The 17,794-nt window shown below is 46.9% G+C and overlaps 1 protein-coding gene across 1 annotated transcript in view; it reads left to right on the top strand.

Annotated features, from left to right (window-relative positions):
• CHAF1B (chromatin assembly factor 1 subunit B) overlaps nucleotides 1-13,760 on the top strand; it is a 29,373-nt gene extending 15,613 nt beyond the window's left edge. The window contains exons 8-14 of the mRNA XM_050785749.1: nucleotides 71-164; nucleotides 6,430-6,499; nucleotides 7,031-7,122; nucleotides 8,399-8,540; nucleotides 9,822-10,253; nucleotides 12,208-12,302; nucleotides 13,205-13,760. Of these exons, the coding sequence (XP_050641706.1) occupies nucleotides 71-164; nucleotides 6,430-6,499; nucleotides 7,031-7,122; nucleotides 8,399-8,540; nucleotides 9,822-10,253; nucleotides 12,208-12,302; nucleotides 13,205-13,296 (1,017 nt within the window). The 3' untranslated portion in view covers nucleotides 13,297-13,760. The remainder of the gene's footprint in view (nucleotides 1-70; nucleotides 165-6,429; nucleotides 6,500-7,030; nucleotides 7,123-8,398; nucleotides 8,541-9,821; nucleotides 10,254-12,207; nucleotides 12,303-13,204) is intronic.
• Nucleotides 13,761-17,794: the final 4,034 nt, after the last annotated feature.

Here is a 17,794-nt window from a genome sequence, read left to right as displayed (position 1 = left end):
CTTTGTGTGTAGAAAAGAAAGAAAACAAAATAATAAAAAAAATAATAAAAATAAATGTTGTGTGCGACAGGCAAGAAGCTACCGGATGTTCCACGACGACAGCATGAAGTCTTTCTTCCGTAGACTGAGTTTCACTCCCGATGGATCTTTGCTCCTCACGCCAGGTGTGTTTTGTAGTTTTGGACTTAAGGGAATGAGGGCCGAGCGGGGATGTCTGCTCCCGTTTTACGCTGCTGCTTATCAGTTCAGTGAATGCTGGTTAGAATGAGGGTCCCTGACTTACCTGCCCATTGGAACCTCCAGGAGAGCTTAAAAAAAAAAACGCTGGCTCCTATGTCCCACCGCCAGAGATTATAGTGTAATTGGTCTGGGTGGCGTGGCTTTTGGAATTTTAAAAAGATTTCCAAGTGATTCTAACGTGCAGAAAACTTTGGGAGTTATGAGATTAAAATGATAGGCATTTTCTCTTAGATAAATTTAACTTTTGGCCGGGCATAGTGGTTCACACCTCTAATCCCAGCACTTTGGGAGGCTGAGGTGGGTGGATCACTTGAGGTCAAGAGTTCATGACCAGCCTGGCCAACTTGGTGAAACCCCCTCTCTACTAAAAATACAAAAAATTAACTGGGTTTGGTGGCTCATACCTGTAATCCCAGCTACTTGGGAGACTGAGGCAGGAGAATCGCTTGAACCCGGGAGGCAGACAGTGCAATGAGCTGAGGTCGCACCACGGTACTCCATCCTGGGAAACAGAGTGATAACTTATCTCAAAAAAATAAAATAAAATAAAATAAACTTTACTATGTAAACCTTTTAATGAATGCTTTTCCATTCATTAACATGTATATGGAAGTCATAGTGCTAAAGCCAAAAATAAAGCTCCTTTATTGTTTTTATTCTCCGCAATAAAGAAGCGCATTTGTGACAGCATTAGACACATGGACAAACTTGTAAAGCAGCACTGGTCAAAATCAAAAGGTCAGCCAAGTAGCAAGGACAAGATAGGTTTATTGTCCCTAGGAAGGAAAGGAGCTCAGCCCAGCAAGTAAGGCTAGGCAGTGTTGTGGCCACAGTGTTCTCAGAGGAGAATGTCTGCTCATTGCCATGGCTCCAGGGCCATCCTGTGCACAAAGATGACAACAGAGCCCAGGGTTGGGCCAAACGGGAGGGCACCGGCCAGCTTTGCCACTGAGTCCCATCCCAGCTGAGCCAGGGAGTGCCTGAGAAGGGTGTGAATCACACATGCAGCTGTGTGGGTAGGGCTTTAAAGAACACTGCAGAACATGTGGGAACGACACTGTGGCTCAAGAAGTCTCAGGCCCAAGAATAATTGTTTAGGTTATATTTACTAAAGTTAGTTACTAAACATTTATTAGAAGTTAATCACTAAACCCGGTAATAAATCATTTTTCCTTTCGAGACAGAATCTCGCTCTGTTGCCCAGGCTGGAGTGCAGTGGTGCGATCTCCGCTCACCACTGCAACCTCCGCCTCCTGGGTTCAAGCGATTCTCCTACTTCAGCCTCCTGAGTAGCTGGGATTACAGGCGTGCGCTACCACTCCCCACTAATTTTTTTGTGTTTTTAGTAGAGACAGGGTTTTACCATGTTGCTTAGGCTGACCTTATGATCCACCTGCCTCAGCCTCCCAAAGTGCTGGGATTACAGGCGTGAGCCACCGCGCCTGGCCTTTTTTTTTTTTTTTTTTTGAGACGGAGTCTCACTCTGCCGCCCAAGCTGGAGTGCAGTGGCCGGATCTCAGCTCACTGCAAGCTCCGCCTCCCGGGTTCACGCCATTCTCCTGCCTCAGCCTCCCGAGTAGTTGGGACTACAGGCGCCCGCCACCGCGCCCGGCTAGTTTTTTTGTATTTTTTTAGTAGAGACGGAGTTTCACCGTGTTAGCCAGGATGGTCTCGATCTCCTGACCTCGTGATCTGCCCGTCTCGGCCTCCCAAAGTGCTGGGATTACAGGCTTTTTTTTTTTTTTTTTTTTTTTTTTTTAAAGGAATCTCTCGCTTGGTCACCCCAGCTGGAGTGCAGTGGCACCATCTTGGCTCACTGTAGCCTCCACCTCCTGGGTTCAAGCGATTCTCCTGCCTCAGCCTCCTGAGTAGCTGAGATTACAGGTGCCTGCCACCATGACTAGATGATTTTTGTGTTTTTAGTAGAGACGGGGTTTCGCCATGTTGGCCAGACTGGTCCCAAACTCCTTATCTCAGTTGATTTGCCCACCTTGGCTTCCCAAAGTGCTGGGATTACAGGTTACAGGTGTGTGAGCCACCGTGCCCGGCCCCAGTTTCAAATCCTTTACTAAGTGGCCACTCTAAAAATATTTTCAATTAAAATCAAGCAGGGTGGATGTCTGTTATCAACATTATTATTCTTTGTGGTGTTAGTGTGGGAAAAACAGGAAAATGAAATTACAAAGATCGGAAAAGAAGAGATAAAAATCTGTAATACGATTGTGTTTCTAGAAAATCCAAGAGATTTAAAAAATACTATTAGAACAGAGCTTGCAGTGAGCTGAGATCCGGCCACTGCACTCCAGCCTGGGTGACAGAGCGAGACTCCGTCTCAAAAAAAAAAAAAATACTATTAGAATTTTTAAAATAATTTGATAAGATGGCTGGATAGTGTAAAATATATAAAAATCTGTGATCTTTCGTCTATATTGGCAGTGAGTACTTAGAAATGGAAGGAGGAGAAATATTTTATTCATTGTAGTGCAAAGCCTGCAAAACACATGGAGTAAATGTATTTATTTATTTATTTATTTTGAGACAGGGTCTCACTCTGTCACCCAGGCTGGAGTATGGTGGTGTGATCATGGCCCACTGCATCACTGCAGCCCTGATCTCCTGAGTTCAGGGAATCCTCCCATCTCAGCCTCCCTAGTAGCTGAGACCATGGGCATGTAGCACCATGCCCGGCTAATTTTCTTATTTTTTTGTAGAGACAGGGTCTTGCTGTGTTGCCCAGGCTGGTCTTAAACTCCTGGGCTCAAGCAGCCTTCCCATCTCAGCCTTCCAAAGAGCTGGGATTACAGGTGTGAGCCACCACACCCCGGCAGAAGTAAATTTAATAAGGAAGGGGCAGGACCTTTATGGAGAAGCCTAGAAGGTCTTATTGAAGGTTATAAAACAAGTTCTGAACAAATGGAAAGATATATCATGTTCTAACAATTAACATACCAATTTCATTTCCAATTAGAATTGCATTAAAGTTTTTTTTTTTTTTTAATTGGATGAAATTTCAGCTTTGTTTAGTAGAATAAATGCTGAAGAATAGCCAAGGAAGTATGAAAAAAACCCAGTGATACTTGGTTGGGAGGGCATTTGCCTCGCCACATGTCAGAAGATACTATAACACTACTTTTATCCAATCAGTATGGTGTTGCTAGAGGACCAAACAAATAGATTAGTGGACCAGAACACAGAGTTCAGAAGAAGATCTCAGGATATAAGGCAATTTAATATATGACCTCAGGTACTGTTCCAGTGGAAAAAAAATCTGTTATTTATTTGTAATTAATTGTATGTTACTTAAATAATTCTCAAGAGAATTAGACACTGAAGGCAAATAGGACAAGAATTTGTCATTAAGAAGGCTGGGAAGTGTTGAGATTGGACAAAGACCTATTCCTCTTTTTTTTGAGACAGAGTTTCACCCTTGTCGCCCAGGCTTGAGTGCATTGGCGTGATCTTGGCTCACTGCAACCTCCATCTCCCAGGTTCAAGCGATTCTTCTGCCTCAGCCTCCCGAGTAGCTGGGATTACAGGCGCCTGCCACCATGCCCAGCTAATTTTTGTATTTTCAGTAGAGACAAGGTTTCACCGTGTTGGCCAGGGTGGTCTCGAACTCCTGACCTCAGGCGATCCACCTGCCTCAGCCTCCCAAAGTGCTGGGATTACAGGCATGAGCCACCACACCCAGCCTCCTCTCTTTTTTTTTAATTGACAGATGAAATTGTATGTAGTTGTGTATGACATGTTTTGAAGTATATATATGTTGTGGAATGACTAAATCTAGCTAATTAGCATAGCATGATCTCACATAATTAGGATTTCTGTGGTTTGAACACTTTATATCTACTCTCTTAGCATTTTTCAGGAATATAGTACATTGTTATGAACCATAATCACCATGTTGTACAAGAGATGGATCTTGCAAAGGGAAGACTCTGTTATTGAATGAGTAGTGCTGGGGTAGCCAGATATGTGGAAGAAGATAAAATTGGACCCCTTCCCTAGATATAAAAAATAAATTCCAGGTGAATTCAGTACTTAAACACAAAAGGTAAAAATAGAAAACTCTTATAAGGAAATATAGAAGGACATTCTACGAATGGAGAAGACCCAATTAAGACTGGAAACTGGCCGGGCGTGGTGGCTCAAGCCTGTGATCCCAGCACTCTGGTAGGCCAAGGTGGGTGAATCACCTGAGGTCTGGAGTTCAAGACCAGCCTGGCCAACATGGCAAAACCCTGTCTCTACTAAAAATACAAAAATTAGCCAGGCGTGGTGATGCACACCTGTAGTCCCAGCTACTCAGGAGGCTGAGGCAGGAGAATTGCTCCAACCCAGGAGGCAGAGGTTGCAGTGAGCCAAGATCACGCCAATGCACTCCAGCCTGGGCAACAGAGTGAGACTCTGTCTCAAAAAAAAAAAAAAAAAAAAAAAAAGTGTATGTTCAAGTATGCTTATTGCAAGCATTGTTTATAGTGGTAAAAAACCAAAAGCAAATAAATACTCATTAACAGAGGTTGGGTGAATGAATCTTGCAGTAAATATTATGCAGCTACAAAAAAATAATGCATCAGTGCTATGCAAGTTAATTTTCATGAGTAGTGGATTGAAACTAGCAAAATAAGGAGAAGTGTCAATAATACCCTGCTTTGTAAAACAAATGGACTAAATAAAAAAAAATCCTCCGCCAGGCGCGGTGGCTCACACCTGTAATCCCAGCACTTTGGGAGGCCAAGGTGGGTGGATCATGAGTTCAGGAGATCGAGACCATCCTGGCAAACACGGTGAAATCCCATCTCTACTAAAAATACAAAAAGATTCGCCAGGTGTGGTGGTGGGCGCCTGTAGTCCCAGCTACTCGGGAGGCTGAGGCAGAAGAATGGCGTGAACCTGGGAGGCGGAGCTTGCAGTGAGCCGAGATCGTGCCACTGCAATCCAGCCTGGGCGACAGAGCTAGACTCTGTCTCAAAAAAAAAAAAATCATAGAGGTATATATGTGATTGAGTTATAACTGATTGTAATGATTTTGTGAGCATGGGGGAAATATACAGATGACATAATGGTTTGTTGAATGTTAAAATGGATTTCTTGGGGATGGAAGAATGGAGTGGGATGAAAAGAGGGGCCTGGGTGCAGTGGCTCATGCCTGTAATCCCAGAACTTTGGGAGGCCGAGAAGGGCAGATCACTTGAGGTCAGGAGTTTGAGATCCCTCTGGCCGACATGGTGAAGCCCCATCTCTACTAAAAATACAAAAATTAGCCGGACATCGTGGCAGGCGCCTGTAATCCCAGCTAGTCAGGAGGCTGAGGCAGGAGAATTGCTTGAACCCTGGAGGTGGAGGTTGCAGTGAGCCAAAACCCAGTCTTGCCTGGGTGACAGAGCAAGACTCTGTCTCAAAAGAAAAGAGGGCAGCTATGTAGAATGTATTAATTAAAAAAAAAAAAAGACTATTGATACTGTCTACTGCCCTCCCTGGTAGATATGAAACGGTCATATGTAAAGTTATGTGTGTGTATATGTATCAAGAAATAACATAAAACAGGGAGATGTTAGTGTAAGAGCAGCAGTGTATGATGGTCACTCTGACAGGCCTGAACTGTTTTAAGTACAGCACGGGGTGAGTGGAGAAGAGCTCTCAGATGGAGACTGTTCCCCAGAGCAAAGTCAGGTTCTGAAGGAGGCTGGAGGTTTCAGCAGAGGGCAAGGTCTCCTGGCAGCCTCATGGCTGGATAGGGAAGTTGGGGAAAGGCTAGTCTCAGCCTTTGGATAGCATCCAAGGCTGGAATCCAGGGAATAGAGATGAGGGTCTTAGGGAGAAAGGAGCCTGGGCAGCTGAATCTAGTCACGGTGCATCAATCGAGGAATTGCCTGGAGGCTCAAAGGTGCCCTGTGGCAAAGGCTCACTATGTTCTCCCGGCCCAAGATCAGAACCGGGTCCCCAGGGACTGCCCACAGGTAGGTGGAGATGACAAGTAGGTAGAACTGGAGTAAAGGCCGAGACCAGACAGTGCTGGAATATTTGTTTTTGTGCTCAGTCACAACATTGTCTAGAGAATATAACTTCAGGGGGAGCTATTTTGCAAACCGGAACTGAAGGCTCTTGAGTTTCCGTTGGTGAACAGAACAGAACAGTTTGCTGAAACAGTGACTTTTCTTTCCTCTCCCTCCCTTCCCTGCTCCCCAGCTGGATGTGTGGAATCTGGTGAAAATGTAATGAATACCACTTATGTTTTCTCCAGGAAGAATCTTAAAAGGTATGCAGTCAAGGAAATGTTTGAAATATTTACCTTTATTTTAGTCGGAGTTTTGCTCTTGTTGCACATGCTGGAGTGCAATGGTGCGATCTCTGCTCGCTGCAACCTCTGCCTCCCGGGTTCAAGTGGTTCTCCTGCCTCAGCCTCCCGAGTAGCTGGGACTACAGGTGCCCGCCACCACCCCCAGCTAATTTTTCTGTTTTTAGTAGAGATGAAGTTTCACCATGTTGGCCAGGCTGGTTTCAAACTCCTGACCTCAAGTGATTCGCTTGCCTCAGCCTCTCAAAGTGCTGGGAATACAAGCATGAGTCACTGCACCCGGCCTGTATTTTTTTTTTAGTAGAGATGGGGTTTTGTCATGTTGGTCAGGCTGGTCTCAAACTCCTGACCTCAGGTGATCTGCCTGCCTCCTCCTCCCAAAGTGCTGGGATTATAGGCGTGAGCCACCGTGCCCTGCCGAAATGTTTACCTTTTATTTTTGCTTTCGCTGAGTCACAGTGCCTTTTCCTAACACTGCAATTAATCCATTAGGCCCATCGCTCATCTTCCGTGTCCTGGAAAAGCCACTCTTGCTGTTCGCTGCTGTCCGGTCTACTTTGAACTGAGGCCAGTGGTGGAAACAGGTATCCTCAGTGCCTCAGGGTGCATTATGTTTTCTCTCCGAAATGGGTCACCAGAGTGGGGTGGAGATTCGGATTCTGTCTTACAGGGAAAGGTGTGTATGTGGGTTTGGTTCAGTTCAGTTATTTTTAAAATATTTTATTTTTACATTTAAATCTATTTATTTATTTATTTTGAGACCAGGTTATGAGACTGGTTAATTTTTGTATTTTTGGTAGCGACAGAGTTTCAGCATGTTACCAAGGCTGGTCTTGAGCTCCTGGACTCAAGTGATCCACCTGCCTCGGCCTCCCAAAGTGCTGGGATTACAGGTGTGAGCCCCCGTGCCTGGCCCGGTTTAGTTATTCTTAAAAGCTGGAGCAAAGACTGAGGTTATCAAAATACATGTCAGTTTTTTTTTTTTTCTTTTTTCAGGATTTATTTTCTTAAGGCACTTTAAAAGGAATAGCCGTACTCCTTTTGTTTGTCTATGTCTCTCATTATCACTTTTCTTTTCTCTTTTTTTTTTTTTTGAGATGGAATCTTGCTCTGTCGCCCAGGCTGGAGTGCAGTGGTGCAATCTCAGCTCATTGCAACCTCTGCCTCCCAACCTGTCCTCCAGAGTAGCTGGGATTATACGCACACGCCACCACACCCAGCTAATTTTTGTATTTTTAGTAGAGACGGGGTTTTGCCATGTTGGCCAGGCTGGTTTCGAACTCCTGACCTCAGGTGATCTGCCCACCTCAGTTTCCTCTTGCTTCTTAAGCCTATAGAATACAGTTATAATAGCTCCTTTAATGTCCTTGTATACAGGTTGGTTTTGATTTTTTTTCTCCTCCTTGTGGGTCATATCTCCCTGTTTCTTTGTTTGCCTGGTACTTTTTGATTAGATACCAGACACTGAATTTGACCTTAGTGGATGCTGGATGTATTTTATTCCTATAAATATTCTCTTTTTTTTATTTGAGATAGAGTCTTCCTCTGCCGCCAAGGCTGGAGTGCAGTGGCACAATCTCAGCTCACTGCAACCTCCGCCTCCTGGGTTCAAGTGATTCTCCTGTCTCAGCCTCCTGAGTAGTTGGGACTACAGGCACACACCCGCATGCCTGGCTAACTTTTGTATTTTTGATAGAGACGGGGTTTTGCCATGTTGCTTAGGCTGGTCTCAAACTCCTGAGCTCAAGTGATCCACCCAGCTCGGCCTCCCAAAGTGCTGGGATTCTAGGCGTGAGCCATTTTGCCCGGTCAGAAGCCTTGTTTCTGTGGTTTTACTTTGTCTCTGTCCCCGACCCCCAGGTGTGGAGCTGATGACTCTGCCCTACCGCCTCGTGTTTGCTGTGGCCTCGGAGGACTCCGTGCTTCTGTATGACACCCAGCAGTCCTTCCCTTTCGGTTACGTGTCTAATATACATTACCACACGCTCAGTGACATTTCATGGTGAGTGGCTGCTAATGAGGGAGAGTGAGTGAAGGAGCCCATGGCCGTACCCTGGAAGAGACCCTGGGGTTAGGGAGCATTTCGTTACTAAAGATGGCTTTGGGGGACATATTCACCAATTTTGTTTCTTATTTGCTTTTTTGAGACCAAGTATCACTCTTGGCGCCCAGGCTGGAGTGCAGTGGTGTGATCTCGTTTCACTGCAACCTCCACCTCCCAGGTTCAAGTGATTTTCATGCCTCAGCTTCCCAAGTAGCTGGGATTACAGGTGTGCACCACTACGCCTGGCTAATTCTTGTGGTTTAGTAGAGATGGGGCTTCGCCACGTCGGCCAGGCTGGTCTCAAGCTCCTGGGCTCAAGCGATCCTCCTGCCTCAGCCTCCCAAAGTGCTGGGATTACAGGCATGAGCTACTGCACCTGGCCCAATTTTATTTTTTAAATGAATCAACATTAAAAGGAAAAGCCATTTCTAGTTTGCCATAATACTTGCTTCTTATTTTCACACTGGTGGGTTTTGATGGCATTCAGATTGCCTTGTGGGGTTAACTGGACTCTGATAAACTGAGCGGAGGCCCTGTAGACTCCCTGGCCATCTGGGGATTCCTGAGGCCCTCTGGGAAGAAGCCCTCCCCTGCATGTCCCTGCTGCCCAGGACAGGGAAGTGCCCCGAGCTGGGCCTGTCTAGAGAATGTCACTCACCGCTGCCCTTCCACCATCTTTGGGTCCCCAATTCAGCCCCCACGGCTTGCTTGGCTCAGTGTGAGTTTTTTTTTTGAAATGGAGTCTCAGTCTGTCACCCAGGCTGGAGTGCAGTGGCACAGTCTCAGCTCACTACAACCTCTGCTTCCTGGGTTCAAGCGATTCTCCTGCCTCAGCCTCCCGAGTAGGTGGGATTATAGGCGCCTGCCACCATGCCTGGGTAATTTCTTTGTATTTGTAGTAGAGACAGGGTTTCACCAGGTTGGCCAGGCTGGTCTTGAACTCCTGACCTCAAATGATCCACCTGCCTTGGCCTCCCAAAGTGCTGGGATTACAGGTGTGAGCCACTGTGCCCGGCCTATTCAAGTGCAAGTTGCTAGTAGCACAGATAGGTTGCAGTGACTTAGCAAATCGTGATGAAACTGCATGAGTGAGTTGCTATCACACACTCTTTTCCAGTCGTATCTTTTCCCTGGTCTTTGCCTTCAGACAAGCTTGTGATTTTGCTTGAACTTCCCTCTTCTAACTAGATGTGAGAGTGTTGGTAAGGTCTGTAACTTTTCCCTATTTTGGGGATGAAGGTCCAGCGATGGCGCCTTCTTGGCCATTTCTTCCACGGACGGTTACTGCTCATTTGTGACATTTGAGAAAGACGAACTTGGAATTCCTTTGAAAGAGAAGCCAGTTTTGAGCATGAGAACTCCTGATACAGCAAAGAAAACCAAGAGTCAGACACATCGAGGGTCTTCGCCAGGACCCAGACCAGTAGAGGGAGCCCCTGCCAGCAGAAGCCAAGACCCCAGCAGCCCCGGCACAACCCCTCCTCAAGCCAGACAGGCCCCAGCCCCAACAGCCATCAGAGACCCTCCCTCCATCACTCCTGCTGTCAAAAGCCCCTTGCCGGGGCCTTCAGAGGAGAAGACCCTGCAGCCCAGTAGTCAAAACACAAAAGGCCACCCATCCAGGAGGGTCACTCTGAACACACTGCAAGCCTGGAGCAAGACAACGCCCCGGTAAGACCTTGTTGGAACAAGTTGTCATTGCAAAATGAAACGTGAAATGCAAACAGAACGCTCCCACCCTGCCGCAGGTGAAATTCCAGGCGGCGAATACTTCATGCCAGTAGGTTGCCAGAGAGATTCTTAACTTCAAATCCGAGAGTGTCATTTCTTGCATATAGGCCTGTTTGTTCCTTCAGTTCCTGCCTGTCAGATAAAGCCCAGGCTTGTGATTTGGCTGCAGCCTGTCATCCAGGACTGTGGCCACTCTCTCTCCTGAGTCCGTGGCCTTCATCTCTAGCCCAGTCCTGAATGTCATCTTCCCAGAGCACACTCTGCCCTTTGAGGCTTCTGTCCTTCCCTTCTCTGGGGAAACCCTGTACCTCTCTTCCTCTTGGTGACGCCAGGAGTCTTCTGAAAGACCCATGTGAATGTAGCCTCTCTGTTCGCAGGCTCTGTGGCCCTTCAGCCTTTCCCTTGTCACCACACATCAGATTCTGTAGCAGGTGCTTTGATGCTTCAGTTTCCCTGCTGGTTATGAGCCCCCAAGGACAGGAAGCAGAGCCTGTGTTTTATTTATGCTGTCCTGCCCAGGATGTAGGCAATTCCAGGAGTGTCTTCCTGAGACTCCGTTTGATGTCTCCAGCAGTCTGGTCCGTGAGAAACGGGGGTCCTGATCTCATAAATAATCCCCAGGGAGGTGCAGAGTCATTTCTTCCCTGCTTACGTCTGTGTCTGGCACGCACGCCTGTGTCTGCCACTCCTACTGGATACAGAGCCGCTTAGCACATCCCTCGCCGTCAGGCAGCACAGCCTCCCGTTTCCATCCTTCCCTGCGGCTGATATCCAGTTACTCCTCTGATCCTGTGTAGTTCCTTCTCCACCAGGCCCTCTGCCTCCCAGCCTGCCCATAAACTGAGTCAGGAGGAGGGCTGGGGAGTGGCATGCAGAGTGGAGTGGTGGGGACGCCGAGCTGGACAGAGCGCCCTGTGCCTCTCAGCCTCTCATGTGCCCACAGGTCTTCTTTGGCAAGTTCATAATATGTGTGTGGGTTGCTGGCTTTACTGCCCTCTTAAAATCTCTCATTTCTTTCTACAGATTAGCAACGTATTTTACAATTTTTCTATTTGTTTTTATGTGACGGAAGGTATTCCTTGAACTATTTTTGGTATTAAATTATTTTCCCCCTCTTGATTTCTTCTGAATTATTTACCAAGCTTCTTGAAGGTGTAATCTTCTACAAACAAGAATAGTTGTTGAAAATTAAGACTCTGGGTTTTTATTTATTTATTTATTCATGTGAGACAGGGTCTCTCGCTCTGTTGCCCAGGCTGGAGTGCGATGGCACGCTCTCTGCTCACTGCAACCTCCGCCTTCTGGGTTCAAGTGATTGTCCTACCTCAGCCTCTCAGGTAGCTGGGATTACAGGTATGTGCCACCATGCCTGGCTGACTTTTTGTATTTTTAGTAGAGATGGGGTTTCGCCATGTTGGTCAGGCTGGTCAAAAACTCCTGAGCTCAGGTGATCTGCCCGCCTCGGCCTCCCAAACTGCTGGGATTACAAGCATGAGCCACCTCGCCCAGCCCAACACTGTGGATTTTTAAAAAGTATTATCTGTGTTTTGGCACTTTCTATGTGTAGAAGCCATATCTGACTGCCTTTTACAGCAGCCAGCAGAGTGGTCACAAAACCATGGATAATGAACAGAACACAGGTTTTGAAACTTTTACATGACTGGTTATGGTTTAAGTTGACTATTATAAATGTGATGGTTTAACTTAATACATGAATGTAACCCTCAGTTGTTAAACAAGTGGTCACATCTTACTATTTAATGCCTTGAACCATATGTTCAGCTGAAAATCTAAGTATTTCCTTTGGTAGTTTTGAAGGTTGGTATGGTACATAAATAATTCCTGTGATACTAATGGACCATGCACCCCTCTACTTTTTTTTTTTTAAATGAAGGAGAATAAACTTAACACCCTTAAAGACAGACACTCCACCAAATTCTGTACCAACCAGTGTGATTTCCACCCCTTCTACAGAAGAAATTCAGTCAGGTACGTAATATTGTTACTGGTTTAATATAATTAAAGGTGCAATATCTTTTCTTTTGTTCTTTTGGAAATTAATGCCATCTAATTTTAAGTCAGTTCTGAGACAGCAAGGATGCACCTTATTGGAACCATTGTTTAAACCCACTGGCTGCGTGTTGACCCCTCAGCAGGGAGACACCTGGCCAGTGAGAGCATCCTGGTGAGCCATGGAGTGGGTTCAGTAGGAGATCGTTTAGCTCAAGTGTCTCCACCTGATGGCTATTGACCTTTTGGGCCAGGTAATTCTCAGTTGTAGGGGACTGTCCTGTGTATTACAGGATGTCTAGCAGCATCCCTGGGTGCTACTTCTTGGCCATGACATTCTTTTTTTTTTTTTTTTTTTTTTTTTTTCCTTTTTTTTTGAGATGGAGTCTCGCTCTGTTGCCCAGGCTGGAATGCAGTGACACGATTTCGGCTCACTGCAACCTCCACCTCCCGGGTTCAAGCAATTCTCCTGCCTTGGCCTCCCGAGTAGCTGGGACTACAGGCATGCACCACCACACCCGGGTAATTTTTGTATTTGTGGTAGAGACAGAGTTTCACCATATTGGCCAGGCTGGTCTTCAACTCCTGACCTCAAATGATCCACCCGCCTCAGCCTCCCAAAGTGCTGGGATTACAGGCGTGAGCCACCGTGCCCGGCTTGCCCATGACATTCTAAAATGCCACTAGGCATTGCCCACTGTCCCTTGAGAGGCAAAATCACCCCTGGTTGAGAACCACTCTATAGACCCTTCCCTTATATCAGTATAGGATCTTGCCAGGCAGCTCAGTTCCATGTCTTGGCTCTGTATTCTGTAAATGTCAGCCCTTGACTTCCAGAATTCTTCATTTACTTGCCAACCTTATGTTTGTTAATGTTGCAGAGACGCCTGGAGATGCTCAGGGCAGTCCCCCAGAGCTAAAGCGGCCCAGACTCGATGAAAACAAAGGAGGCACGGAGAGTCTGGACCCTTGATGGGACCCCGGCTTCTGCTTGACACTTACCAGGCCCCCGGTGTGTGCAGGGAGACGGTGAAGCTGGAGGTGCCTGAGACCAGGGCTTCCGTGGAGTGGGACAGACACTGTAAATGGATTTCTGTAACAGAAGTGACACGTGTACTGATTTTTCTCCAGAAATATGGGTGCCGTTGTATTCAGTATCCATTTTTAACTTGGGGACATGAACATCTTAACATTGTAAATCCTCTTTTTGATGAGTTTCTGAAACTGGAGCGGTTCACCGTTATCCCGTGTGAAAATCAGTGAGTCCCCCCTGGCATCCTCGTGAAAGCGCACACACTTCATGGAGGGACTCCTTTTAAATAAGAATTAGGAAGAGGAGAAAGTAATTCGAGATTTTACTCTGTTGAATTTTAGAGTATTTGAAGTGATTGTTAGATTTCACTTCTAAGGAGTTTATTGATTAAACTTTGGAAGGTAGTTGTGTTTGTTTTCTGATTTTAAAGGTAACGGTGCTTATTCTATTAGTAACGAAGTGAAGTGAAAAAGATGGGAATCACCCATCATCTTCCCACCAGAAGTAACCCTCGTTAATGTTGTGGTATATTTCCTTAGCATTTTTGTGGATCTATTTATTCTAAAGAGAGAGTTGAGATTTTATTTCATATACAATTTGGTATCTAAATAGGTTAGTTTTTTAGATTGGTTTTTCAAAGCAAAAAAAGTATCTTTTTTGTTTTTTGAGACAGGGTCTTGCTGTGTTGCCCATGCTGGAGTGCAGTGACGCTGTCTCGGCTCACTGTAGCCTCGACCTCCTGGGCTCAGGCGATCCTTCAACCTCAGTTTCCTGAGTAGTTGGGACCACAGGCATGTGCCACCATGCCGTGCTAATTTCACACACACACACACACACACACACACACACACGATATATATATATCATATATATATATGTACACACACACATACACATATTATATATGTATATTTTTTTCTTTTTTATTTTTTGAGATGCAGTCTCGCTCTGTCTTCCAGGCTGGAATGCAGTGGCATGATCTCGGCTCGCTGAAACCTCTGCCTCCTGGGTTCAAACGATTCTCCTGCCTCTGCCTCTCAAGTAGCTAGGATTACAGGCGTGCGCCACCATATCCAGCTAATTTTTGTATTTTTAGTAGAGATGGGGTTTTGCCATGTTGGCCAGGCTGGTATCTTAACTCCTGACCTCCGGTGATCTGCCTGCCTTGGTCTCCCAAAGTGCTGGGATTACAAGTGTGAGCTAATGCACCTGGCCTATTTTTAGGGGAGACAGGGTTTTGTCATGTTCACCAGGCTGGTCTCGAACTCCTGGGCTCAAGCGATCCTCTCACCTTAGCCTCACAAAGTGCTGGGATTACAGGTATGAGCCACTGTACCCGGACCAAACAAAGTATCTTTACTTAGCAATTTATGTCTGCCTTTGCTTTCTCTAGGCCGGGATGATCATGTGTTCTCTTTGTTAGAAGTAAGCATGAGAGTTGTGGGCTCAATGTACAAAGTGATGCTGTCGACCGAAGGTGGCAGTCACATACATTGGAGTCTTGTCTTAGCTCAGGAGACCCCTGGCTGCCTGGATGAGAGGGTTGAGGCCTCTAGAAGCTAGTGTTGCTACCTCCCCTTGAGAGATGTTGTCACAGTTGAATTTCCTAATGTGCGATGCTGTTGCTGTGACATAGGAAGGCACTAACCTCAGGGCCATCTTCACAGTCTGAAGCTGGCCAGAGAGTTCAGTACCTGCAGTTCAATCTGATGGAAATTGCGCTGAGGACTTGAGGAGGCACTTTTGGTTTTTTTTTTTTTTTTTTTTTGAGACAGAGTTTTGCTCTTGTTGCCCAGGCTGGAGCGCAGTGGTGCGATCTTGGCTCACTGCAACCTCTGCCTCCCGGGTTTAAGCAATTCTCCTGCCTCAGCCACCTGAGTAGCTGAGACTACAGGTGCATGCCACCACACCTGGCTAACTTTTGTATTTTTAGTAGAGACGGGGTTTCATCATATTCGTCAGGCTGGTCTCGAACTCCTGACCTCAGGTGATCCGCCCGCCTTGGCCTCCCAAAGTGCTGGGATTACAGGCATGAGTCACCGCGCCTGGCGAGGAGGCACCTTTTTAACGTAGGTCACCAGCGACAAAGAAATTAGTTGGAAAGAAGTATCACTTTATTGCTTAATCCACAGCCTAGTAAACCAGAGAGTCTGCCTCCGTTTTAGATGGAAGGTGGTAACCTAGAGATAATTTACACTGTAGAGAATGGAAAGGGGAACACATGTATACTTGTGATGCAGGTGTGGCTCACATTCAAGATGAAAAGGTATTAAAATGTCAAATGATATCTGTTTGTTTGTTTTTAGAGATGCTGTCTTGCTCTGTCGCCCAGGCTGGCATGCAGTGGCCTGAACGTGGCTCACTGCAGCCTTGATCTCCTGGGCTTAAGAGATTCTCCTGCTTCAGCCTCCTGAGACCACAGGTGCACACAACTGCACACGGCTAATTTTTCAAACCTTTTTTCTAGGGATGGGGCTCTTGTCATGTTGCCCAGGCTGGTCTCAAACTCCTGGGGCTCAAGTAATCCTCCCTCCCCAGCCTCCCAAAGTGTTGGGATTACAGGCGTGAGACACCACGCCTGGTCAAATGGTATCTGTTTTGACGGGTGGTTCTCAACTGTAGCTGCATATTGAAACCACCCAAGAGTTGACATACCAGTGCCTGGGTTCCCGCTCCGGAGGATCTGGCCTCATCGGTCTGGGGCATGGTCTGAACATTAGGATTTCTTAAAGCTCCGGGAGTAATTCTGATGCACAGCCAAGGTTGAGAAATCTAAGGGAAAAAACTTTCCCTGGATACGGTCTGTTCTGGTTAAATGCATTTCCACTGAAAGCATTTTATTTTATTTTTTTGAGACACCCAGGCTGGAGTGCAGTGGTGCCATCTCGGCTCACTGCAACCTCCACCTCCCGGGTTCAAGTGATTCTCCTGCCTCAGCCTCTCGAGTAGCTGGGATTACAGGTGCACGCCACCACGCCCGGCTAAATTTTGTATTTTTAGTAGAGACGGGGTTTCATCATGTTAAGTCAGGCTGGTCTCCCACACCTGACCTCTGCCCCGTCACTGATTGACATCCTTCTTTACTGGGGCCGCTGGACTGAAGGAGAGTATGTAGGAGGTGCTGTCAGCTCTTCTGAAAAGAGATAGCTTTCAGTGTCATGCAGCTGCTGTGAGGTGGGATGTGCAGTTGTTGATCTTGTGCAGACAGATGAGTGACCATGGGTCCCCTGTCCTTAGTGAGCAGCCCGCTTCCTGGCCACACCTGGGGAGGAACAGTGTTAGGTTTGCTGGGCGCGGTGGCTCGCGCCTGTAATCCTTGCACTTTGGGAGGCCAAGGTACACGGATCACTTGAGGTCAGGAGTTCGAGACCAGCCTGGCCAACATGGTGGAACCCCGTCTCTACTAAAAATACAAAACTTAGCCAGATGCGGTGGCATGCACTTGTAATCCCAGCTACTGGGGAGACTGAGGCACGAGAATCGCTTGAACCCGGGAGGCACAGGTTGCAGTGCGCTGAGATGGCACCAGTGCACTCCAGCCTTTTTTGAGACTGTCTGAAAAAAAAAAGAAAAGAACAATATTAGGTTTTACAAATCTGTTTCTTATGCATTGATAGTGGGGGTTCGGGTTGGGGGCAGGGTGCGCCTTCAGCCTGAAGTGCGCATTTATTGGAATGATGGCCCGCCTGTTCTCAGCCATCATCCTTAAATATAAATCAAAATTGGCAATAAAAGACCAAGTGAAGTCACCTCAGTGTCATAGTGTAAAACTGCCTGCGACCATCTGGGCAGTGCACTGGGAAAGCCTTTGCAAAGGGAGCCCAGCCTGAAGGCTGGCAGGGTTCCGCCTGACAGTGGGTGCTGTGTTGAAGATGCTTCCACCGTTCTGGATCTGTACTTGGAGGGGTCTTTGTTTCTGTTTTGAGCAGTGTTTCCAGATGTCTCCAGTAACACTACTGTTGAATATTAGTTCCTGCTGCTGGGGGTGCCTAGAAGAAAATCAGGCTCAGGCTTGGGGAGACTGCTTGGGAGAATTTGACCTGCGTTCCCTGGAATCTGGGACTGTGACGATAGGTCGGGCGTTCGAAGGAAGAAAGCTGGAGGCGCGGTGTGGGCAGCAGAGGGTGAAGCCTCCACTTCATGCAGAGGCACGTACGGTGGCCTCGGGTGATCGTGGATAACGGGCCCAGCCATCCTTGGCAGGTGCCCGCAGGGCCAGGGTCCTCCAGCAGGGAGAGGCAGGAGGATGTGCCACGGGGCAGGGGAGAAAGTCTCCTGGGGTCCTTGTTTACTCCAATTTCCTCCCTCACATCCACTTCCGTCGTCTTTGCTGAAAGCACATCTGTGTAACGATGCCCTTGGCCCTTGTTACCTAAATAGTTGTCAGCGTTCACTTAAACAACATAGGTCTGAGTCCTTGGCTCTGGAAACATCAAGT

This window comes from Macaca thibetana, chromosome 3, assembly GCF_024542745.1.
Source record: "Macaca thibetana thibetana isolate TM-01 chromosome 3, ASM2454274v1, whole genome shotgun sequence".
Lineage (NCBI taxonomy): Eukaryota > Metazoa > Chordata > Mammalia > Primates > Cercopithecidae > Macaca > Macaca thibetana.
The sequence above is the reverse complement of the archived record's forward strand: the minus strand, read 5'-3'. Positions and strand labels throughout refer to the sequence as shown.